Source organism: Phasianus colchicus, chromosome 25, assembly GCF_987193195.1.
Source record: "Phasianus colchicus chromosome 25, bPhaCol1.hap1.1, whole genome shotgun sequence".
Taxonomy (NCBI): domain Eukaryota; kingdom Metazoa; phylum Chordata; class Aves; order Galliformes; family Phasianidae; genus Phasianus; species Phasianus colchicus.
Window position 1 is genome coordinate 4,372,033 of NC_143460.1, and position 24,366 is coordinate 4,396,398.

Below are 24,366 nucleotides of genomic sequence, written 5' to 3' on the forward strand. Positions count from 1 at the left end.
CCCATGAAGACAAACATATAAAGAGCACAGGTTACTTGACTGGTTAACAGGCCTTTACTTAAAGTTTTCCCCAAAAGGCAGTGTGAATGAAAAAATAAACCTACGTTGTCAATAGAATGATGTGCTTTATTTAATTAAACTCATTAGGCGCAGGACACAAAAACAGGCCATCCATTCTGTGCTACGTGCCTTTTATAAATAGTGCAAACACAGAGGTCGTTCAGAGAGAGCTCCTGCTTGTGGTGACTGCGTGGGTGAGTTACTCAGATACAGAGTTTTTCTAAAGAAAAATAGATTGAGGAACCACAGGCTGCAGGAGAAGCGTGCCAGGGAGAGCAGGCAGGAGAACACACTTTGCACAACAAGAAATCTTTATTACCTTTGCCAGAGGTAAAACACACTCCTGCCTTCTCCGTGCATCCTCCTGGACCAATCCTCAAAGGCGGTTATGTCTTACATGAAACAGAGATGATGAAGCTGTTGCAGAGCTCAGCAGCCACGTGCTGCTGAAGCACCTGCTTGGAGCAACAGGATGTGGTGTTCACACACATACGTGGGCAGTAAATGCACGCAACCAGGGTAAAAGCACAGAAAAAACAGGGCTGCAATCAAAATAGCTGTCTGTATTCGTATGAACAAGTACAGAAAGCAAGGTGCAGAGGTGTTAGGGCAAATTGTGGCTGATGAGCAGAATGGTCTCGCTTACTTTCAAAGGAGCAAGGAAAATGCCAGCCATTTTGGATAGGTAAGCAAAAAAAGGTTTCTGGAGCAAGAAAGCTGCTGCCTGGAGGTGATCTGTTGTCCTGGAGCTGTTCCAAGCACACATTGCTCATCACCCCCACACCACCTGCAGATGTCCTTCTTGATCTTGAAGAAACAGCCTTGCAGTGCCTCCTTTTCGAGGATCCTGATGCTCCTTGCAGGTGTTCAGATGGCACAAGATTCAGGGAATTTCTTCCACCTCACACAACATGCCAGGACAAAGGCTCTTCTTCCATCACTTAACCATGCTGTCTCCCAGCAAGCCAGCCTCCACCAAAGGCCTCTACTAATGAGAGCATTTCTCTTGTTCCAGAAGAGGAGGACAAAGCTCAGAACGGGCAACAGCAAGCTACCCCAGTGGGTTTTCAAGCACTCTGTTCTCACATCATTTTCATTTGTCCAACAGCCACCTTTTTTCTGCCAAAACAGCTTCTCAGTATCAGCTACAATCAGCACTGGATGCAGAAGGATGGAGAGGACACTGGCAAGCTGTAGCATGGTTTTCATCACGCACCTTCATAAGTGCACCATGATAAACAATGCAATGCAGAGGCAGAAAGTTCATTACTGTCTTCAAAGAAAGGCCCAGCACTCAGAAAAAATAAGCACTCTGGGGGCTGCTCCAAATGTTCCCCCTCAGTCACAGCTTTGGCAATGATAAATTCAACTAAATTATTTAGCTCAGCAGAGGAGGGGCAGACAACCGACCAAACAGCTGGTAAGGGAGGTGCAGCAGTAAGCAAAAGTCACTGGGAGTAACTGCAAAGAGGCACTTAAACTGGAAAGACCTGCAGGAGTGAATGCAGTGTGTGTACCTCCAGCTGTCAAGATAGAGGGAAGGCGTATACAAGGATTCACACTGCAGAGCACTGCCCATGGATTCATGGATCCCATGCTCTGTTTAAATATCCATTGAAGAAGTGTGCTGGTTCCAGAGATAAATGGTGTCAAAACTGGCTGAAAAGCAGAGGGATCTCATGAATGAAGCCCAGCATGGGAACACAGTCACACTGAGATGTCAGCAGGTTCCTGGGGACCAGCAGCCAATGAAGAACATAGAAACCTTTCTGATCTGACAGCTGAAAGGCAGCTGTGCTCAGCCCTTCCTAATACAGACAGGCAGCAAAACTGCTAAGCTTACCCACGGACCACTTCTGCCATATTGCACTTCATAGGAAAACCACACTAAGAGAGGGAGCTGTTATGCACAATAAGATGCCAGGGATGATTTCAGAGAACATGAGCTCACAATACCCACCTCCAAAAAAAAAGCACAGGTGGAAAAGGAAACTAATAGCACCGTCTGGCCAACATCCCATGGCACTGCAAAGGAAATATTACAACCCAGTGCTCTGAACTACTTCTTCAACCCACACTTCCAGCCTGCACTTCCTAAAATGTGTCACCTAAAGAGCAGCCCTTTCTGAATTACACCGCATTTAGCCTCACACTTCAGTTAAAGCAATAAAACATTCTTCTTCCCTCTTTTTCCCTCACTACAACCCTCCCACCCACCCTATGCCTTGGCCACAACCCAGGCACCCCAGCTCCGCTTGCACTGCAATAGCTTATTCTTTTAGAGAAAGGAAGACCAACTGTAACGTTGTTAGACATCATGAGCACTACTTCAGTTAAAAAGAATGAAGAACTTAGCAAATGCATGTTGTAAACAATGTGGTTACACTCAAGGAAAAGTCACAGATCAGAAGATCATTACCCTAAAGCTTATCCCACAGATTCGATTTCTTTATCACAACCTGCAACATGGACAATTTTAATTTAACAACAAAAGCTGCATACAGATCTTAGGAGGATTTTGGTAAGGATATTCAGCCCACTGCAGGAACCTACACTCTCCTGACATTTATTTGGTCAACACAAATTGCTTTTCAGTGCAGCCATACCTGAACAATTCAGTAAAGCTGCTTTTAGCAAAATATTTTGTTCTCAGAAGCTACTGGGGGGGGAGGGAGAATTCACAGTATTCAGAAGTGCTGCAGAGTGCCACAATGCACACTGCCCAAGCCCAAGCTCCTTAAAAAAAAGGAAAAACTATCTGAAAATGGAAGCAACTACCAGGCAGGAACTCCCTTTCTGTGATTCAAGGAGATAACGCTGCTGAGCTTAGCATGACTAAAGTGCATCACCTGCATTGAACAGCCCTTCAGTTAGGGGAGCAAGAAGCATAGTTTTCCACATGGACTGACTCCCATATACTCAGATAGTGCAGCAAATATATAAGAGGAAAACTGTCTGATAACACAGCTGTAAATAACAGCCAACAATAATAGTCTAAGTAAGAACCAACATAGAAATAATCACAATACTCCGTAAAATATAAAATTGATCTGACTTTTGGCAGTGACTGCAAATAGCACCTACTCCAATATCGTTGCACAGAAACAACTTTGACATAAGAGATTGCTGGGACCTACAGCCAGGCAGGTGTTGTGGCCTTCCATTGCACACCTGACCTGCTAGGAGTGGACCAGCACAAGGAGTGTGAAAAACAACTGGGAGACAGCCTAGAGAAGCTCTGAGTTCTAAACACGACCTTCTTTTCTTCTATCTGCAGAACACTTCCTAGATTGGAGAGGGAATCATGTAGAAGATGACAAAACAGGGTACATCCTACACGCTGGGCTGAATTCAAATGCCTGTATACTGAAAGCTAGAGGGGAAGGCACTACTGCTACAGGATAAAGGCCTTCAAAGCACTGAAGAACAGGCTGAAAGCTGCCTTCCCCCACCTCTCGGCTCACATTAGAGAACCCAGAATAGACAGATGGCAAGACTATTTGCTAACATAACATTTTAAATAAAGACTCAGAAAACTGAAAGTTGTGCTCAGTGCTTTCTCCCACAGCACCATCTTCTCCCTTTGACTCTGCATTACTCTGCCCTGTCCAGAATACACAGAGAGGAAAGCTGGAAGAGGAACAGAAGAGGAGCACAGGGATCTCAGAGCACCCTAAATGGCACCCAGGCAGCTCTCTGGGAGCCCCAAAGCTTTACACCCCTAGAATTCCTCCCTGCTTCTGAACTGCACCTACCTGCTTTCCACTTATGAGAGCACAGGTCCTCTCCATGGGGCAATACTCTGAACACAAAGCATCAGGGAAACAAGCAGAGGAAGAGCTGAGCACTCTAGCATATGATCTCAGAAAAGAGTAAGACATGTTTAAACTGCAAGTCCTAACTGAGTTTTAACAAACAGCAGAGCAAACACAGATAGCTTTCAAGGACAGACAGAACAAATCTGCTGAAACAGATTTGAAGCATTAAATCACTGGGTAAGAAAAAAATCAGCAGAGAAAACTCAAAAGAGCGAACACTAAACACAGCCCACAGACTAACTAGTTGCAATCAGTGCTTTGCAGGACTGTTTTTATCCCCAGAAAGACCTGTCTCCTGATTGCAAAGCCACATAACACAAAGCGATGCATCTTCTAGACTGACCTGATGAAATGAAGCAATGGTGAAAGTTGCACAGGTGCTATGAGCAAAGAGCTGCTATGATTTAATCCAGTTGGCACACCAGATTCTGACCTAACACTGGACAGGCTTCAACAAAGCTATAAGGCTGACATAGAAGTGTACTTAAATGAAAAAAAGAATCAATACAAATTGAAAAGATCTAGTAACAAAGCACAGTATAACACCCTATTCTTCTGCCAACTGGTACATGACCTGAGATAGCTACAAATTAGAAGTTTGAAAGGACTTATTTCAAGTCTGGGTGCAAAGGACTTTCACTTTATCTAACACACGTTAAAAAAAAAAAAAACAGAAAAAAGGGATGATTGGAAACCTGGCTATTTACCTCTTACTGCCTTCATGAGAGCTGATCCTTGGAGAAATGGCTTATGTAAATCACAACCCTCTTCACCTACCCCTCCCTCCCTCCCATTCTTCCTACCCACCCATCACACTCTTCCCTTAGAAGACATTGCACAGTGTCTGACTTCCTGGAGAAAACTCCAACAGCCAAAGTCATAACTCTCTCCAAAACTTGCTTTCTGCAAGGATCAGTTATTAGAACAGAGAAGCCTTCTGAAACTACTGAACTCAAATTAAAACATTTGGATAATTTCAAAGCTAGGGCATCAATACCAGCATGTTGGTCCCTCCCCACTCCCAACATTTAAGTAGATAGTAGAAACGAACACTGCTTCATATGACATACAGGGTTGATTTCTGTGTTATTCGTCAGTTTGGAATCTTAATTGTCTTTGGTATTCATGCTCCGAGCTCTGAAGTTAGGGTTTGTGTAGAGTGCAAGAAAATGTGTGCACTATCCTTCAGCAGAGAAGGCCTGAAGAGGCACAACTACCCCATAAAGATTCTAATCACCATCTCAATGTCTTTCCTGCACACTGGGCAAGGTGATCTCTTTCTCTTCAGCATCTTTGCACACTTGAAACAGGCCACAAGGTGAGCAGTCCTCCCATGGACAATATTCCCATCTCGCGGTCTGTGATGGCACAGGAAGCAAGGATTCAGTAACTTTTTTATACTCTCTAAAGACTGTATTTCTTCTTCCTTTTTATGCTCAGTGAAACGCAACAGAGAGTCCCTGCTTTCACATTCTTGTGCCAAATCCAAGGACTCAATAGAGCCACAGGGATCTACGTGTGATTTGTTTTCTACCACATACATGTCTTTAGGTGGGCCAACTGGAGCAGAAATAGTCCTTCGGCAGTCCGGGACATCTATCCCTTCATCACTGTTTTCATTTTGCATAGCATCAATGTTGGACAGAGAAAGAGAATGAGTGAGTTTGGGACAATCTGAGTACCAGTCCTTCCGTAAGGCCCAGCAGCGGTAACAGTACCGTTTGCCTGGAGAGTTAAACTTCTTGCATTTGGTGCATTGCCAGCAGTCCTGAAGAATGATTGGGGCAGACAAAAAACAGCAGCAAGTTAGTGCATTCTTGCTAACAATTCTTTTCCTCAACAAAGGAAAAGAGAGAGAGCTATTACTGAGGCTTGCAGATACGTGATTCAATTATCAGCACCTCAGAAAGCCTAAGAATTTTAGTACTCTGTGCATTCTAAAAATGCAGGTCTCTCCTTAAGCATTAAATTTGTCCTTCCTTCCTCCCAGCCTGTGGAAGAATACAGTGTCCTCAAGCTGTGCAGTTTATTGAATTCAAGTGTAGAGCTCCTGGAATCAGTTAGGAATACATTTTCCAGACACCATTATCATTTGGCATCTGTTGAGTGTGCACAACTGACAGTAGCTTACTTGGTTACCCCAGAAAGCAAGGGCAAGAGCTATGATTCAGTTGCCCTATGCCAGGGACATCCTAATGCTTCTCCTACTGCAAGAAGGAGCTGGGAGAGCACTTTCCCTACATACAGCTAGGGCTGCAGCATACTCCAAAGCAAGGAACACTGACCCAAGGGATGCCTACCTCAGAAGCAGCTTCTGTATCTGTGTCGTCGCTTAAACACTGAGAATCCTCAAAGTCATGCAAACATGCTTCCTCAGTCACCTGGGAAAAGTAGATATGCTGTCAGAAGAGCTGCAACAATCTTTACTTATGATGTGCCTAACTCTGTACAGCAAAACGAAAATGATGATATAATCACCATGAGAATTAATTCACAGAAGTGAATGAAAAGTCATTTTGTGTACTTTATCTATTCCAGGCTGTTTTTGATAACTTGCACTGAGCTGGTTTACAGTCAGATTTTCCTGTGATGAATTCATATATCTCTCTCTAATGCACACACCAAAAAAATCACACCCACGCAAACACAAATACTTGAGTGTTCCTACTAAATTCCATGAATCATGAACTGAATTACTGTAACACACATCTATCAATTCCTCTTATGACTAACCTAATTAAAACCTCAGATTGGCCAGTAATTTTAAATTAATTTTGTGCCTTGAAAATACACACATTTAAACCAAAACCCAGACTGACTAGAAGGAAAGCTATCACTCTGCGTATGGAATGGTGACAGCCTTTCCTAACACAAACTCTGGGTGGTTACAGATTAGCTCCTCACATGTTAATACAGCACTGAAAGGCTGGGGAAAAACAAAGGATTCTGTACTTCATTGAGATCACTTAGACAAAGCCAACTGGTGGCACACGCATGTGGTGTCTGTTTGAAAAGGTACCTTTTTGTCACCTTCCTTCACTTCCTCGCAGTCAGCTGTTTCCATTTTGACTGCAGTGTTGGTCTGATCCAAGGAACTTTCGTTGAGGAACCACAAATCATCAGTAGTATCTGAAACAATGGCAGTGTCTACGTCCTATTGGAGAAGAAACAGAAGAGACCACTTAGAGCTCAGAGTATCAACAGCAGGAGGACCAGCACTGCAGCCATAGCCACAGGAAATGCCTCTCCCTTTTTCCTTCCAGGCCCTGGGCTGCTTTTCCAGTCATGCCTAGGAGAGAAAGGGGCAGTGGACTACTCTCACAAAGACACCCCTGGTGGCAAGCAGCACGATGCTCATTCCCCTTGCAGGCTGGCCATACAGCTGTCCACCACAGTACCACCATCTGTACTGAGCAACAACTTTCAACACAGTGAAGGGGCACCTACTGCACACCATCAAAGCTCTGGTGTGCAGAAGGGCCTCCAGCAGATAACAGAGTGCCTAGTTTATTTAAGAACACTATAAAGGTAACCAACCACCTGATATGAAAGGCTGGGAGCGGAACACAGAAGGGAGAGGCTGAAAATCCTGAAGCGGGGAGGGAAGAGAAAGGACAAAAACATTATTTACTTGGAAAACAAGAGAGGAGAGGAAGAGAATACAGTGCACCTCTTTAAAATGTCTACACACCTGGTTAGTCTGAATATCTGTTGATCCATTACTTCTGGACTTGTAATTGCTTCTGAGGTTGCCTAAAAACCACCATGGAAGACCAGCTACATCCCATTCCTCAAACACTAGGTCCAGTTTAGGCTTCTTGCTTTTAGAGAGGTTTTCTATTAAGTCTTTGTCTGTAAGAGCCAAGTAGAATCTAAGTCATGCCACACCTACATCGTTAAAGAGACTAGCAGAGACAAATTTGGCCCCATCTAATTTGAGAAACCTTTCTTCCACTATCTTACAGCCTGAGTTACTGCCAGGAGCTTTGAAGTTTGTGTGAGTGTATTGAGATGTTAGATCTGCCACACAACTGCACTGGTGTATCTACCCAAGTGAATCTGGCATAACAGTCAGCACACAGCCAAGAGGTCAAAGAAGCATTCCAGAGCTCCCAGCGTGTCTATAACTGCACATGTTCTATTTAGCATTACCATCTTTTTAAGAAGGAATACATAAATATGAATCCTCCCTTCAGAACTCTATCCAAGACAACACTGAGTAGATTGCTTGGAGTGCTTAAGATGTAGAAAGAACTGGTTTGAATTTTGTTCAAATTTCAAATGATGGGAGCTCCTGAATTCCCAAACCAGGGTTAAATCAGGAAATGGAAAGGTAAAAATCTATCCTTTATAACTACCTGCTTCATCCTCCTTCTTAGTGCATGCAGCTTAGCCTCCAATCCTCAACTCAGAGGTCTAAGTTTCAAGATAACCTTGAAACAAACCCTCCTCACTGCTGAGAGCTTCAAAGGCACCATCAAGGACTGTTTCTACCTCCTCTGCACATGCAGCCAAGAAAATATTTGCTGCTCTCATTTTATCCAGAAATACCAACACATTGCAAAGATGATCTGTTTTTACAAATTAAGTTCCTTGATGTGAGAACAATCTGTGAGCAGAAGGTGGAAAAAACAGGAAAATTGTTTCCATAACATCAGAAATCCATGACTGAACCAGCAAGAAAACTCCAGACATTAAAACAAAGGAAATGTCTAAATATGAGGGAGCTGTACGATACTTAAGCAGGATAGAAAAAAAATATCCTTTGTTACTCATTTTCCTGATTGGTTTGCAGGTAATGACTGCAGACAGCTCAGGCTGTGTTCTGTGTAATCAGAGGAGAGGGTCCCTCGGGAAGATAAATAGATACAAGTCTAATTTCAGCATTTACAATACCCTTCAGCAAGGTCTGTAAGATTTTTGATGGCACTGGTTAGTGAAAGATGTGCTTTTGGGGCTTAATCTGCCAATTTATTCAGTGTTTATTTTTGAGACAAAGTATCTAAGCTAGAAAACATGCCTATCATAAAGTATGTTTGGCAGACATTTGCACTTCTCTCAATCTTTGCCATAAAATGATGAGTTTTAAAGACTATATTCCACAACAGGTTTTTATTAGTCTCCCAACACCCTCCTCCAGCTGTTTCCTGATACAAAGCTCAACATGTCATGCTGGAGAAGGAGCAGAAGTGCTTGTACAGCCTGTTACCATGGAAAAGCTGGCACTCACCTTCATAATTCTCACATTTGTGCTCTGAGGTAGACACAGCAGACGCATTGCTTTCATCCTCCATGATGACAGTGTCAGAACATTCCTTTGGGCTAAACTGCATGAATGAAAAAGCAGATGTTAGCTCACCAGAGCTTATAGAGACAAGGGGATGTAGCACTTCCATTCTGAGTCACCAGCTGCAGTACAAGGCCAAAAAGAGAAGAAGATAAATAAAAGTTTCTGAACAAAAGCTACACACTGTTAACCCTCTAGGAACACTAATGCATCTGTAATCAGCACAAACAATACACTTGCAACCCAGGAAAAATCTTAAGACTGGCAAAACATCCAAAAGTTGCCATCTTAAATGCAGTAAAACTGTTCTCTTCATGGTTCTCTGGCCCCCAGTGTGAACAGACAACTCCCAGATCAGTTTAACCTTAATCCCAAAATACACCTGAGATAAGTTAGAACGTGCAAAGATTTTTCCTAGGTTTCAGATTCCATCTGAAAGCTTCTGAAAACAATCCTACTAAACACAAAACTCATTCACGCTTTTTAGAATGTTTAATGATTTGGCAATTCCTACTCAGAAACAAAATGTGGGAAAAGGGGAAAGACAAGAAAAGACAGAGCAGGCTGGAGGAACTGAGGACTAGAAGTGCTACACCCCAGAGAAACGCGCTCAGAGACTGGTACTCTGTTATGATGAGAACAGAGAAGGGTCACTCTGTCCCTGCTGTGTGGACTCCAAGAACTTTTCAGGAAGGTGAGAACCTGGCAGCCAAGCAGCACAAAGTTCTGGCAGTCCACCATGCACAGGTACAGAGAAGGGGCACTCTGTACAACAAAAGAAACCACCACGCAGTGGGTTTACCTTCAGCTGGTCTTGGCTTGGCTTATCGACGCTCTGTTCCTTTGCGAGATTCTGTGCAGCATCTAGATAGCAGGTAAAACAAAAGAAAAAACCTTCCCTGGTAATAACCATTCTCACAACACAGAGGGTCTTCAGCAAGCAACCAACGACCCAGGCTTGGCAGACCTCTAAACAATCCTTTAGGAAAGCAGAGCCCTTTCTTCCTTAGAGAGCTGACCATTTCCTAGAGAAGCATCGCTCTGGTAGTACTCCCCAGGCTTTGCTAGGCACAAATGGAGGAAATTTAAAAGGCCAGCCTAACTAAATAGCAATAACCATCTACAGAGTCTTTCTACATCATAGAAGAGCTGTATTTAAGAAATCTACTCTCTGAAAAGGTGAGAGGATGGCTCCTGCTTTCTCCCATTTCAGTTTAGCAGAGAAATTCCCTGCAGAATGCCAGGGAGGCATGAACAATCTGATTTGCATTGTGAGTCATGGCACTGAAAACTGCATCTTGTATGCAGAAAAGTGGACCATGAAGTGATAACACGCAGGACCACAAAATGATATGGATTAATTTGCTGAGGTTTTTTGTTCGCTTTCATCACCATACAACTTCCTAGTGGCCACTAAGTATTTCATACCTGCAGGAAGAAAGAAGCCAGTTGGCTCATCCATCATTGCTTTGTCTCCACTGTGGCATTAGAAAAGAAGCGTGGCCCTTCTAACACTGGATGACACATACTAGTCCTAAACATTGTGTGAAAATGTACTCCACGTACTGAAAGGCTTCCTTATTCAAAGCTAATATATATTAGGAACTAAACACAAAACATCCTTAAAATGAGGTAGGCGTTCCTAAATACTCCTCCTGTGATTCATGTTAAGGGTGACAGTTAGCCAAGTAAGGCTAGCATCTGATAAAGAGCATTATGTCAGAGCTTAATCTTTATTAAGATGTACTGCAGTCACTGTTCTTCCTAAAAGTGTACTTGGAAGAAGTGGGCAGGATAATCTGCAAAAGTGATGTTCTGATGAGTACTGGTTTGGCAAATGAATACAAGCTGCTAATATAAAACATAATGGCCTCTTTAAGCCCTACAGCACTTTTAGCTACTTCTGTTGCAACGAAGGAAAGAACAATACCAAGAGTCATCCTTCCTACGTAGTTGGCCTGGTCTGCCAAGCTTGTTTCGCATCATAGTCACACAGATACACATGCACACATGGTGGTTAAAACAAATAATCATCACACCAAAGGAACAGTACTTCCTTTGGCAGGTTTGGCAATAGTTACAGCACGACTGGACAACACATGCACACCCAGCCACACGTGCACAGCCACATACACACACCAAGTAAAAGGGAACAGGGTAGCAGAGGAGAGTGTTTCGTTGGGATCCTTTGCTCTTCATACACTGCCTACAGGTAAAAGGCCAGGGAACTACCAGCAAGGGAAACTGCACTCACACAGTTATTCTGCAGCTAAACATTTAGATCAGTCTGCTTAGGAAGGCTCTAAATAGAAAGGAAAGGAGGTGGGCCTCACAGGCACCAATATATGGCTCAAAACAGACATAAATAGTTCAGGGCTATATCTCCTCAATTTCTACATTTGCTTGAACACGTGTGCAAAAACAGACTAAGCACTTATGAAGAACTAAGCCCATATTATCTGCTTAGAGAGCCTAGAAAGCAAGACATGAGACTTTACAATCTTCCTGGTACAGTTAACTCCTGATTTGCATATTTGTGGCTTCAATAAGTTAATTTTCACATGAAGATGATGAGCTGTACCATGGGAGCCATCACCTGAGATTAACTTAAGAATAAACTGATGTAAATAGACTGTATCCCTCACAAGCCAAAGAACTGCAGCCTTTAAACATCCAAGGGTTTGAGTAAAGTCCAGACCTCTTTGGCTTGCAGAACTAGGTTAGGTTTCCAGCATTCTTTACACTCACTCTCAAGACAATTAAAGAATAAAATGAGACGAGAGAGAGAAGTCACAGACTGTCACAAAACTGACAAAAGACTGAGCAATCAATAAAAATTTGGATGAGATGCTTCAGCTATGTTAATTTGGGCATCCACGATATTTTATCTGCTGCTTTGAGGTTTGGCCATTGGTTAAAGGCAGCTGTATTACTCAACCAGCTAATTGATTTCATACCACAGCTAGTGATGGTGGACACACACAAACAGAACACAGTCAAAGAGACTCTTGTCAAAGCCTTCATCAGCAGTTTGTTCCAACTTCAGATACATTTCTCTTCTCTGAATATATTACTTACCCAAGTTACATCAACACTTTATTGAATATACTTGCCCATACTGTAAAAAACCTACCTGTCATGGCAGCAGAAGTAAGGTTCCGTTTCAACATGTCATAGACTGGGCTGTGGAAAAGAAGGAGGTGGTGAATATAATCACAATAGCAAACAGCATTATCCTGTCAAATCAGTGACAGAAATTCTCATTTATTATCCCCATAGAGATGCTGGAATCTGCAGTGCATTTTTTCCACTCCTAAATCTAGTTCAGAACCTACCTGAAGGATGCAGATTTTAGCATGAGCCTGAAACCAACAGTCTGAGAAGATGCAAAAATAAAAGGGAAGAAAAGATGTCACCTCAAGCAAGTTGCTGTCTGGATCATTCAGAACCAGCTCTTCAAAACAAGAGCTAAACTCAAACTCATCAAATGCATTAGCAAAAAGCCAGAGAGCTGGGCACTTGGTGCTCATGGAGATTTGTGTGACTGCAAATAGGAACAGTGTCACCAAGGGTCTCTCACTCAGCAACCTCCATAATATAGCGTGTGCTAAAGGTTACTTTTTCTTACCTTGGATCTTTTACAGAGAAGCTCTCCAGCCCCAGCAATTCTCCCAGCTGATCTCCTCCACAGTACACCATGTGTTGCTGCCTTTTGTCATACAGCTGCCTCACCATTATATACTGTCCTAGGTAATGCATAACCTGTGGAATTGTAACATATCATTAGCCACATCTGCAGCTGAAACCAAAGACCCTGGAAATTTGTGTTAGTTTCTGGTATTTTTTATGGTGTTCTTGATACCCTAATCAGTGTAAGCTGAATAGCACCTGCTTGTTCTGCATTTCTGCCACCCATCAGTGTCTCAAACAAGGAAGCTTTACCACATTGCCATAAGGTTTGCAACTAAGAGGACAGAAAGCTAAGACAAGTTCCCTCTGCTACTCCAATTTAAAAAGAAATGCCAGCTACAGTGAGGAGTACAAGAGGAGAAAGAAAAGTGTGTTAAACCCAATACAGGCAAAGTTCCACCCCCCATTACCCACCAAAGTGACCCTCCTGAACGATAGCAAATGCCACCAAAATGATGCTAACAGAACACCAATTGCTGCAAAAAAACTGACTGAGCTGAGTTAAAATGTTAATCCGTACAAGCAACCTGCATTTAATACTGAACTGCCCCCATTTAAAGCATTCAATTTGTTTTTGCAAAACTTTGTAGAAGCTAAACAAGTTATTTAAATGCATAAGTGTTTAAAATAAGTCACAGAGCTCTGCGGGAATATCTGACACATTCATAATGAAAAACCACTGCATTTAATTCTTTCCAGACAGGCTACTCTTGTAAATCACAGTCAGTGTCATTTTTTTAATCTTGTACACATACTGCATTTTAATCTAAAAATAAATGAATTTGCAGGGTCTCTCAGGTTTAGCTGACAAGCAAGTTCAAAAAGAACTTAAAAGTATCGACTAGCATCCAATTTTTAAGGCTCTCATGCACTAAGTAAGACAATTGAATAGCATCTCCTACACTCTCTCAGGCAGGAGACTATTTATTCCATCTTTCTCTAAAGCAGTTTCTGATTATACTTCTTCCTTTCTCAGTTCCTTCAAAGGTTCCTGACAATTAACCACCAATTAAATCCCAACAGCTCCATGGGTACAGAATGCCTGTTCTGCAGGTAGGGCCTCCAAGTACAGAAGAATCAAGAGTCAGTCCCAAATCTTTCCCAAAAAGAACCATCCACCAAGCAACCCAGGACAGGCAAACCTTCAGTGCTTAGAAACTGAGCCCACCTCCTTCAGGGTGAAGGTTTCACCTTGGGCACCTGCAGCCTGCAGAATCTTCAGAAGAGGAAGTTTGGGTCGCACCTGAAACACAAAGCACAGATTTTTGTTTGAATGATGAGAAGCAATGAGAAAAAGAATGTGAGCCCAGCATGCATGCCTGCAGATCTCAGCTCAGAACCCAAGTTGCTCAAGCTGCCTAAGGCTGCCACACTGAGCAGAGACAACTGTGCTATAAGATGGAGGTCATGGGAAAACACTGCTTGCCTTAGGCTAACCTGCTGAGAGCTGATACTCTTTAACAAGTAATCTGCATGGTCAAGTGCTTGAAGAAAAGCCAGAAGGTCTGAAAATCAGCACTATCACCCTGACTCAGGTGCAAGACAAAAAAAAATAAAGGAAGTTGGGTAGACAGATCCAAAGGCTTTAATCACTCACACTGCCCAATTAACTTTGATGTCATCCATCATGTGAGGAAATATAGGAAACTCAGGCCCTTGGTATGGAGGGCTGGGCAGTGACTAATCAAACTTACTGAGTCGTACTCAAGAGCAACCATGGGGCACCCACAGTGGGACTTCAAGTTCAGCAAGGCTGATTTCCCTCAAGTAGTGCAGAGAACAGATTGAACATGCTCTGTACAAACCTCAGGAGGGATGTCTTTATTAGGATCCATGAAGAGGCACCTAATAATAAGACTATGTCAAAGACAACGCGTGGTTAATTAACACCAAGGACCAGAATCTGTGCTTTGTGTAGATTTCAGTCAATAAACAAAATTTGTACTAAGTAATATGTAAAGCACCCTGGGAACAATGCAAGTGCACCACAACCCCTTTAGGTTTCACCCACACTCCCAAGCAGCTTTGAGTAGTACATGAGACAGATGCTATATAAAACTACAGCGAGTTTTAAATAGCTGCTTTCCCCTCCACTCTGTGTGCTCCACAAGAATTTTAATAATTCGTAGGAGAGCCTCACACTCCTAAAAGATGTCAGAAAGCCCACGCTGCTCTGCCAGGAAGCTGAATGCTACATAATTGTGCACAATATTGTATGCTAATGTACACATTTCCCACTCTGAATCGCTTCCGCTGCCCTCCTTCTTTGTCTCTCAGGTGTTAAAACAGCAAGATATTTCAATCTGTAACTGGAAAAAACACCCAGTTCTTAGCACACAATGTTTACTGCTGGCTCCCTTATACTTTGACAAGGCACTCAAGGCATGCAATTTGTGCAGGTGAAGGCTTTCACCTATCAGTCAAATGGGTTCACATGGGCTTCATACACACCTCTCCTTTCTGTCTATATAAATGCAACTGCAATACTTATTTCCTTCCCTTGCAACCCTATATTTCCTCAACAGCCAGATTTAGCTGCAGCACTGTTTTCACAAGTTTTAGTTGCTTGTCACAAGTATAATTTGTCACTCAGCTATTGGGCAGCATATTGGCAAGGCTTTTGTTCCACTGTTTAAGTACCATAAAAAATTATTTCCTACTGCAAGAATATCTAGTTCCCCTGTTTCCCCATTATTGTGACTGTTAGATATATTTTCAAGCTCAGATAGAGGCTTGTGGCTGGACATGAGTTGTTCTTTCTCAAAAACAGCATGTTTACTTGGAAAAAGCTGAGCACAACACAAGTAATTGCTTGTATCAGCATACGGTTTTCAATAAGATAAATTATGTATTTGCACTCATTCATTTCTCTAATGACCACTCTCAAATAGATTTTGAAATAACTGCTCATGCATCTCCTTTTGATTAAAGAAGCAACCTAGTTAGCTTGATCCATGCAAAATGAGCCCTCAGCTATTACAGTACAGCCAAAACAGAACTGTTAGTTTGGAAACTGTTGGCCATCAATATTTTCATAACAATATCAGAGCCTATTTATGTGCTTTTTTTCAAGGAAAATGATTTGAATAAATAAGCATATACATAAACTGCACAGGACTTGGCTGTATTTCAAAGCCTCTGAAATTGCCTCAAATGGGAGGATCTTCTAACACACCATCAGTTTATGTTCACTCCTGCCCATTCCCTTCATATTTTGGAGATGCCCTGCACAAGTGAAGTGGATCTGGAAGAGAAATAGTTGATTTTAGATCAGATTTCTCTAGCCACTCTTTGCAGGGTGTTTCCTCTTCGACTGGCTGTCAGCATGCTGTGTCACAGCCAAACCACATGCCTGCCATGTTGCCCTTGGCTTGCAGCTGCAGCTGCTTCTTCCAGGGACGCTCTAAGAGGCAATAACACGAGTGCTGCACGTTCAGTACTGACCTCAAAATGAGCTGTGGGGATGCATTACTGATTGAACAAAGTTTAGCATACAAAGCTATAATGCTTCAGTGCAACTGTCACAAGTAGTCTACCATTAGGAGCAATGCTGCATATGGAATTCTTCAAGTATAGCTCCAATACAAAAACATGCATTATGCATTTTCTTCTATGGCCCAATTTATCTGCTTTCTCCCCTTCAGTTCCCTTTAAAATACTCATAAATCTCTGATCTGCTGAAAGCTAACAGAAATCTTCAGGATAAAAGCCCTATTCCATCATGCTAAATTCTTCTTACCTAAATGTCATTAGAGAGTTTTGATTTAATGGAAGAAGTGGAAGCTTTAGTGAAGAGAAAGCAAGCAATGAAGATAAGCAGAGGAGATAATTACCTGGTTAGCTTGTCCAAGAGTGATTCTGCAGGCGTTCTCAGCTGCTGGATGCTGGGCAGAGCTTGAAGATGTCATTGTGGCAGTGATAAGCTGTTTATGGTACAAACCTGTAAACAAGAAGTTTCATGTACCAGTTAAGCCAAGAAACCTGGTCTTGAGTTTAACCACTTCCACTTCTTAGAAATTTCAGGAAGTCAGTGTTTAAAAATAGCCCTGCACGCATATCTAAAATGATGATCATGTTACTGTGCCCCCACAGGTGCTCTTTTAAAACAGATCTGCCTCAGTACCCAACAAACAGCTGGGTGAGAGCTGGGACAGCTCTGCAGGCATTGGGGCTGCTGAGGATGCAGCATGGCTGGGTGAGGAACCTGGATCTGCCAGCTGGGGGCAAACTGCAGTTCTGCACCAGCCATCAGCAAATTCTTAACGTGCTGAGGCCCTCAAGTCACAGGGGGAGAATGCAGAAACTGAGTCACAATAACCCCAAGGGAAATTTTTACAGGACAGCAACCCCCCCAAGCAGCCAGCACTGGCGGCAATGATTAGCGTGTTCCCCACCTGCTTTTTCAAGAGGAGAAAATCTGTTAAAGCTGCTGCAGCCTTCACCCCAAATGACCAGATGTAGGCTATAAGTGAACGAGTTTAACAGTATTACTGGTTGAGCAGGTGAAGTGATCCCTTCTTGGAAAGGAACAAAAGGGGAAGTCCTGCAGCTATTTGAATGTGTCAGGCCCTATCAGTTTCAGTATCCACCCAGAGAGCCCAGCTTCATAAGCACAATGATTGGTAATGACTCATGCTCTCAGCGCAGCTCGGTACAATCTGCCCCATGCAAAGCAGGTTCAAAACCTTCTCTATATTTAAAGAGAAAGGACAGTGTAAATTAACCACCTACTGAATAAAAGAAAATTGAACCTGCTAGAGAAAGAGCTTAAGTTCCGACCTCTTATTCTCACACAGCATCACCTCAGCTCTAGAGCATGCACCAACCCAGCACTAATGCTGTTCTTACAATTAATTCTCCATTGCAATGTTGATCTGGTTGCCTTCTTCTTAAGGCATTAATAAAACAAATCCTATAGGCTACTCTTGCTGACATTCTGGCAGAGCATGAGATGAACTAAATAGCAAAGCCTGGCTCCTGAATTTGCCTATACAGACTGAAATGCTGCTTTCAGAATGGTGGATGACAAAACAGACCGTACACCTATCTAGCAGGCAGAGCTAACACTTCAACAAGCAAAAGGTTTTAAAGCATTCTCAAGTCAACATCCAGAGTAACACACTCAGCCCCTATCCCTCCCATAGCCCAACTACTGAGAGATGCTGTGACCTTGCAAAAAGCTGCTGATATTCCTCATACCATTGCATTTCTCAGAAATAAAGCACTGCCAGGAACAAAATCATCCCTAAAGATCAAGCATCTCTAAATAAAGTGTGATTAATGCATCTCAAATTCAAGCTGGGTACGCAACGCTGGGAGTCACCACATCCAGGTATAACTTAAGTGACTTAATAGCTAAAACCACTGCCAGCCTTACATTTCTCCCAACGTTTGTACTCCATAATGCCACACATGCTGCAACACAAACCACCCACAGAACCCATTATGCTGCACGATCTGTGCTGTACTTTGAACTGCAGCTCAACTTACCAGCCTTGAACTTCCCTGCTCCAAATCCTCCCTGTGCCTCTGCTCCTGGTAAGAGCTGTGAGCACTCTGCAAAAGCCTGGCTGAGCTCCCTGCCAGCTGCAGCTAAATGCATCAGCTTTGGGTGGCAGCTGCAGGAGGTGTGAAAAGAAGGCAAAAGAGGAGAGAACAGCGGGTTTCCCCTCCACCCTGCATTCCTGGAAAGAGATTCTGCTCCTCCAGGTTACACCTCAGTTACCGTCTTCAAGTTTTAACTGCTTCAGTACTGCCTTTATGAGGAAGGCAGACAAGTCATCATCTTGCCTCCAGACTTCACAGGCAAACTGTACTTTTTAGTAAGCTTGATTCTTAGCACTGACTTGTAGAAGCAGCTTTCCTTTAATTAGGCTAAATGAGCATGCAAGCTCTAAGACATGCCCAGGCTGCAGATACCCACAAGAATGATGGAAGCAGCCACCAGTTGTTCTGCCCAGGGCCATCAGGACAGAAAACCTCACTGGCTCCCCTGCCGGGGCTGGCCAGAAAGAAGCAGTTCCAGTTCCTCCATAACCTCCCCTCCAGCTGTATCCTTCCATTTATTATGTGCCACATATTTACCCTGCAATGCTGAAGGCGTCCAGACAAGTTTGTAGACAACAAAGTAGCAGGGAACTTAACGTTGTTCTCCTCCACAGCTTCAGAGCCACATGTGTAACAGACACTGGTCCCAACAGACTAAAGCCTTGGAACAAATCATGAATCACAAAGTAGTCATGAAGTAACGGTTTTTTTTCTTTTCCATCTGAATGCTTTATATGGTCATGCACACTACAGGAACAAGTAGCCTGCCCGTTTTGTGAGTAAAAGTTCCTGAAAGAGATCAGGACCCCATGAGATCACGGCTTATTTGATGCTCACACAAAGCAAAGCTTGAGACAAAGAGCATAACTAAGACACTCACATGTGGGTGCAGGCTTTGGGTGCATGGATGTTTCCTGGCACCATCTGTAAAGTTGAAGCTCTAATTCTATTTCAGTTTGCTTTCAGTCTTTCAAGAAATAATGCAGTTTCTAGCTACTGTGCAAAGTAAAAAGAGCAGCAAAGAGTATAAAGTAGACATGATGCTGTCTGGTGAATCTATAGTCTCAGTAATAGCTCATTTCAACAGTGGGCTAACGCCTGACTTTGAATTCTTGTTCCCAGTTATCATCCTTCTTCCTGCTTTCAAATAAAGAACAATTTCTACAAAAAAAAAAAAAAAAAAAAGAAAAGAATAAATTCATCATGTGTACACCATCACATATAGAGAAACTCCTGAGAGAAGGGTCCAAGCAAGCACTAATCTGACAACTGAGTCACAGTCAATTAGGTTTGGCCCTATCAGTGTGAGGTCCCTGGGAGCTTTCATGCCTGCAAATTTGCCTGCCCACCTATCAGCTGGCTAAAGAGCTTTACTGCTCCTTGTAAACCACACCTGCCTGCATCTTTAGCCCATCACTGCTCTGCTGCTGCCTTTCTTTGCGCCACACATTTCACCTGATTGCATCACTACCCTCCCATCCAGTCCACACATCTCCTCTGGGAGGGCTGCAAGATATCAGCCAAGGAAACATCAAAAGGTACTTTTGTAGTGCCTTTTTGCAGGTATTTGTCTTCCTGAGTGCAGTGCTAACTGCTGCAGGGAGGCTCTGGCTCATTGCTTTAATATTGACTTGCATTCAATTAGGAAAAGCATCCTGAGAAATGCTCAGTTTCACAATGGAGAAGTCCCTTAATGCATTACTTATGGTAACTAAAGGCAGGGCTACTATTTTTAACATTCACTTGAAACACCAGTTTCCACAAAGGATGTTTTAAAACTGTTCTGAGTACAGTCCAAATCTAACAATAACAAAAAAGTCTGAATTTTGCCTATTAAGAATTTCATTGCTGAGACGTTGCACCTTCATTGTGTGCTCTCACTTTAAGATCTGCCAACAGTGCACCAAAATACCCCAGCCTTTGACAAATGTTAGTAGTTATCAAAAACAAACGTTATGCAATGCTATTTCATTACAAAACCAGTTAAAGAGGAGGAAAAACAAAACTGACTGTTTCAATTAAAAATGAATGCTGGCAAACGGCTCTGCAAATCTCCCTAAATCAGCTGCTGCTGACAGCTTTGTCAGTGGCCATGTCTGGAACCCTGCAGCAGCTCTACCCCATTGCACATACTGTTTCCATTTACCTCTATTTTAACATATTATATTGTATTCGTTTTTCTTCCTAGGCTACTTTTCTCAAATACTGCTTTAAGGAGGTGTCAAATCAATATCACTATTTTAACACAAAGATGAAGCAAGTCAGATAATTAAAAAAGCTTCTCCTGCACCAGATAATGGCTATATAATACCCTGACATGACTATGCTAAGTGTTCCTGTCACAGCACAGATACAGTGTTAAGCACTTTAGAATATAAGCGAAACTGAAGCTAATCATCTAAACCTATTTTTCTTGCTGCAGTGAAAAGCCCTTAATTTAATCCTATCTTCCAGCTGCATATGTTTGCCTGAGGAGCTTGCACAGAGCTGAACATCTAGGGGCTTTTGTAATACTCCTATAAAAGAGTTACTAAACACACAAGCATTCACTCAAGGTCCTATTGCAAGTCTGTTTGCCACACACAGCCCTCAACGCAGTCCTGAAGACACGAGCACTCAGTACATAAACTGCAACCTCTTTCCATCAGCGTTTACCACAGTCTCCCAGTGCTAAGTGCAATGCAGGGCAGAGCTGGGTGACCCTGCAGACCCACCCAGCAGCAGCAGCAGCCCCAGCACTCTGCTTGGAGCAGTGCTGTGACACTGAGCTGCTGGGGAGCGTGGCATAAACAAATACTAAAGCAGATATCAGTGTAACCTGTAACAACATTGTTTCACCGACCATTTCAATCTTGTCACCCTTTCTCCAAAATAGTTTATAATTTGCATCTATTAAACTCTGCTGCCATCAAACCCGAGACTCAGTTTTTCACCTTTGCTTTTAACCCAGTGACCTGCAGCCCTTCTGGCTGCAAGCCACGTCTGACCACCCTAAAAAATAGGGCTCATCTAAAGTCCATCTTGTGTAATAATTGCAAAACATCATTCATCTGCTCTTTGAGTTATCTGTGCTCTCTGAAAACACTTCTTTCTTGTTAATACAGCTTTTAGAATCACTGCTTCAACAGTTACACTGCCGAAGGCTTTGGCCCTGGAAAAGCATGGTAGGGTTTGAGGTTAATGATGTGAAGGCTTCATGATATGAAGTACAAGCAGTCCCAGCCTCCTCCCCTTTGTAGCCAGGCTGTGACACACTCCTCCAAGATGCCGACCGTGCTGCTAAGGGACCAAAGTCACAGATAACTGTGAGCTGTGAGAGAGCTTATAGAGGAAAAAGCGAGCAATCACGCAGAGGTGCACCACAGAGCAGCACTTCTCACATCTCCCTTCACCGCTGCAGCAGAAGGCTCGAGCTCGCCGTGAGCTCACGTCAGCTGCCAGCCAGCAGGAGGACCCTTCAAGCCTTCAGCACAACACGCAATTACAACGACGCTGAAGTTTGGAAACTTCATTTTCTCTCCAGGCACCACGTGGGGATCGCAGCTCTGCCCCCAGCGGCCACGGCCCGGCCTGCGGCTCCCGCCCCCCCACAGAGGCCGACTCCGCCCCCCCACACAGGCTGCCCACCCACTCCAGGCCTCGCTCTCCGTTTCCCCGCACCCTCTCGAGCCCCGCGGCCTCTCCCGGTGCTGGCAGCGGCGAAGCTCACCCTACAGCTGCTCCATGGGCCCCAGGTGGCCCGGGCTAGGGGGAAGCCCCCCTACACCCCCCGCGGGCTGCGCTCCTCCATCTTAGCGGGGCCTCGGCCGCCACTTCCCCTCGGAGCCAACATGGCTGCGGGGCCGCTTCCGTGCGGCGCCCGGCACGGCGCGGCCGCATCATAGAGCATACCGGAAATGCTCTGCTAGAGTGGACGGAATCCGCGCCCGCTCCCTGCGGTGGAAGATCGCCCTGGAGGACCGCGCGGTTGGGCTGATCTCGCGTAGTGCTGTGCCCCACGTAACCCCACAGTGCCTCCTCTTAGCCCGCTCCCTGAACTGATGTGCCACCCAGAGACGCTCCGAGTTCTGCATGCGAGCCTCCAGCCCTCTTCGAGCCCCTCCGCTCCTCCCCCGGCACAGCGCAGCACTGCGTTCACTCGGCAGCACGGTGATAGGAGTGGCGTCAGGGCTCCGTTCTCAGAGCCCGGATAGCTCAGTCGGTAGAGCATCAGACTTTTAATCTGAGGGTCCAGGGTTCAAGTCCCTGTTCGGGCGCGCCAATTTTTGTGTTTGTCCGCCGGATTTGGATTCTTTCCTTTCCAATTTTTCTTTTCTTTTTTTCTTCCCTTTTTTTTTTTTTTTTTTTTTTTTCCTTTGCTGCTAAGAGGGGCAGCCGAGACTCCAGCAGTGGACGTTGCCGCTCCTACCCCAATTTTTAAAAGTTTTTTGAGGAGAGAAATAACCAGGAGAGCTTCTTGGAGGTTGTGGAATAAAAATAAAGAAATCTAAAAAAATCAGAAAAGGAACCGAAAGAAAAAGGAACGCGCGAGAAAATTACACGCCCGAACAGGGACTTGAACCCTGGACCCTCAGATTAAAAGTCTGATGCTCTACCGACTGAGCTATCCGGGCTCTTGGACAAGTCTCCTGTCTCCATCCATACGGCTCTACACGAGGCACTGCTGTGTTCGCGTTTCTAATTTGCTGTGCACCGTTCTGTTCCCTGCACCCCGAACCCCCCCTCCCCTGCTGTCATTTTGCACCCCCGTCTTGTCCCTGCCGCTCTCACCTTCTCGCATTCAGGGCAATAAATCAAAGCAGATGCCTGCTGTGCTTTATTCCTTCTGCAGGCACGGTGGTTCTGGGGGTGAATACGGGGCGATGCTCTGCGCTGCCCCCGCAGCCCTTCACCTCTTCTGCTGCATAACCCAAAGGAGGCACAGAGCACTGCTGCTGTGGGAATGGCAGCCCTTGAGAAATCTGTGCTGTTCCAAACGGGATCAGACAAAGCTCTAAGAAAAGAAGAGCAGGAAATGATCCGTTCCAGGACTGGAGATACTGGGGCACGTTTAGTTAGCGGGATTCCTCCAGCAGCCCTGTATGTGGCATGTCCTTGCGGCGGGTGACAACTGCCATCAGGGGGTGCGGTTTTGCAAAGTTTGATTTCCCCATTAGGGCCCAGCTTCGCTCGTAAAGAGGCACGGCGAATGCCACCACAACCTCCCTTATCCTTGGGATTTCCTACTCTAGGGAACCTGAGCTAGAAGAGGGATTGGCCTGACTGATCTTCGACCCCTATGACTCCGTGGCTGAGATTTCCCAGGAAACAGAGCCTGGACTCACCCTGTGCTACCACCGACCCCAATCCACACGCAGTGACAGTGTGTGCCAATTACCGGCAAACCCAAACCACAGCTCCGGCCGCGATGCCTCTCACACCAACCCACCATGCGCAGATGCTCCTGTGCGCTCTGATCCCTTTGCTGGGGACATTGCGAGCCGCCCACCACCCACCTCCCACTCTCAGCCCCATCCACGGGGTGCTCTCACCCCTCTCTGCAGACATGCACCCGATGGAGACGGTGCTTTTGGATAGGAAAGGGGGGGGGGGGAGAGCACAGTGCGAGCCCCGCATCCCCTCCATCCCTCGGGCCGAACGCAGCGCTGGGGCCGCCCCCGGCCCCGCTCCGTGCAATACTGCGGACCGCCGGGAGATGGCGCCGCTCCGCGCCGCGCTGCGCCCCTCCATTGTCCGCCACCTCCGCCGCCGCCGCCGCCGCGCTCCCTCCGCCCGCAGCCGCCGCCGCCGCCGCCGCGGCGCGGCCCCGCGCTGCCCGCCGGGTCCGCTGGGAGCAGGTAGGGCTGCGGTGCAGCGCTGGAACCGACGGCACGCAAACGGGAAACGGTGGGATTTGGGGGTCGGCGGGAGGAGGCCGGTCCCGAGGTTTTTAGCTGCTCGCTCCGGGTTTTTCAACGCTTCGCG

General features: G+C 44.8%; 1 protein-coding gene and 2 non-coding genes across 6 annotated transcripts; 1 reads left to right on the forward strand and 2 right to left on the reverse strand.

Annotated features, from left to right (window-relative positions):
* Positions 1 to 35: 35 nt before the first annotated feature.
* MDM4 (MDM4 regulator of p53) lies at positions 36 to 22,271 on the reverse strand. 4 transcript variants are annotated; one of them, XM_031605987.2, is made up of 11 exons: positions 22,112 to 22,271; positions 16,689 to 16,795; positions 14,024 to 14,098; positions 12,794 to 12,927; positions 12,299 to 12,348; positions 9,968 to 10,029; positions 9,109 to 9,205; positions 7,570 to 7,730; positions 6,898 to 7,032; positions 6,179 to 6,259; positions 36 to 5,646 (listed from the first exon to the last, which is right to left on the reverse strand). In XM_031605987.2, exons 2-11 carry the CDS (start codon positions 16,761 to 16,763, stop codon positions 5,092 to 5,094), a joined length of 1,425 nt encoding a protein of 474 aa, XP_031461847.2. In that variant the 5' UTR covers positions 16,764 to 16,795; positions 22,112 to 22,271; the 3' UTR covers positions 36 to 5,091. The 4 variants fall into 4 exon arrangements, with proteins under 4 accessions (XP_031461847.2, XP_031461848.2, XP_031461846.2 ...); XM_031605988.2 differs by lacking the exon at positions 22,112 to 22,271 and adding an exon at positions 18,940 to 19,026; XM_031605986.2 differs by lacking the exon at positions 22,112 to 22,271 and adding an exon at positions 18,346 to 18,664.
* Positions 22,272 to 22,585: 314 nt separating this feature from the next.
* On the forward strand, positions 22,586 to 22,658 carry TRNAK-UUU (transfer RNA lysine (anticodon UUU)). Its single transcript has one exon. It is a non-coding gene; the product is annotated as a tRNA-Lys (tRNA).
* A 284-nt stretch (positions 22,659 to 22,942) lies between these two features.
* Positions 22,943 to 23,015, reverse strand: TRNAK-UUU (transfer RNA lysine (anticodon UUU)). Its single transcript has one exon. It is a non-coding gene; the product is annotated as a tRNA-Lys (tRNA).
* Between the last annotated feature and the right edge of the window lie 1,351 nt (positions 23,016 to 24,366).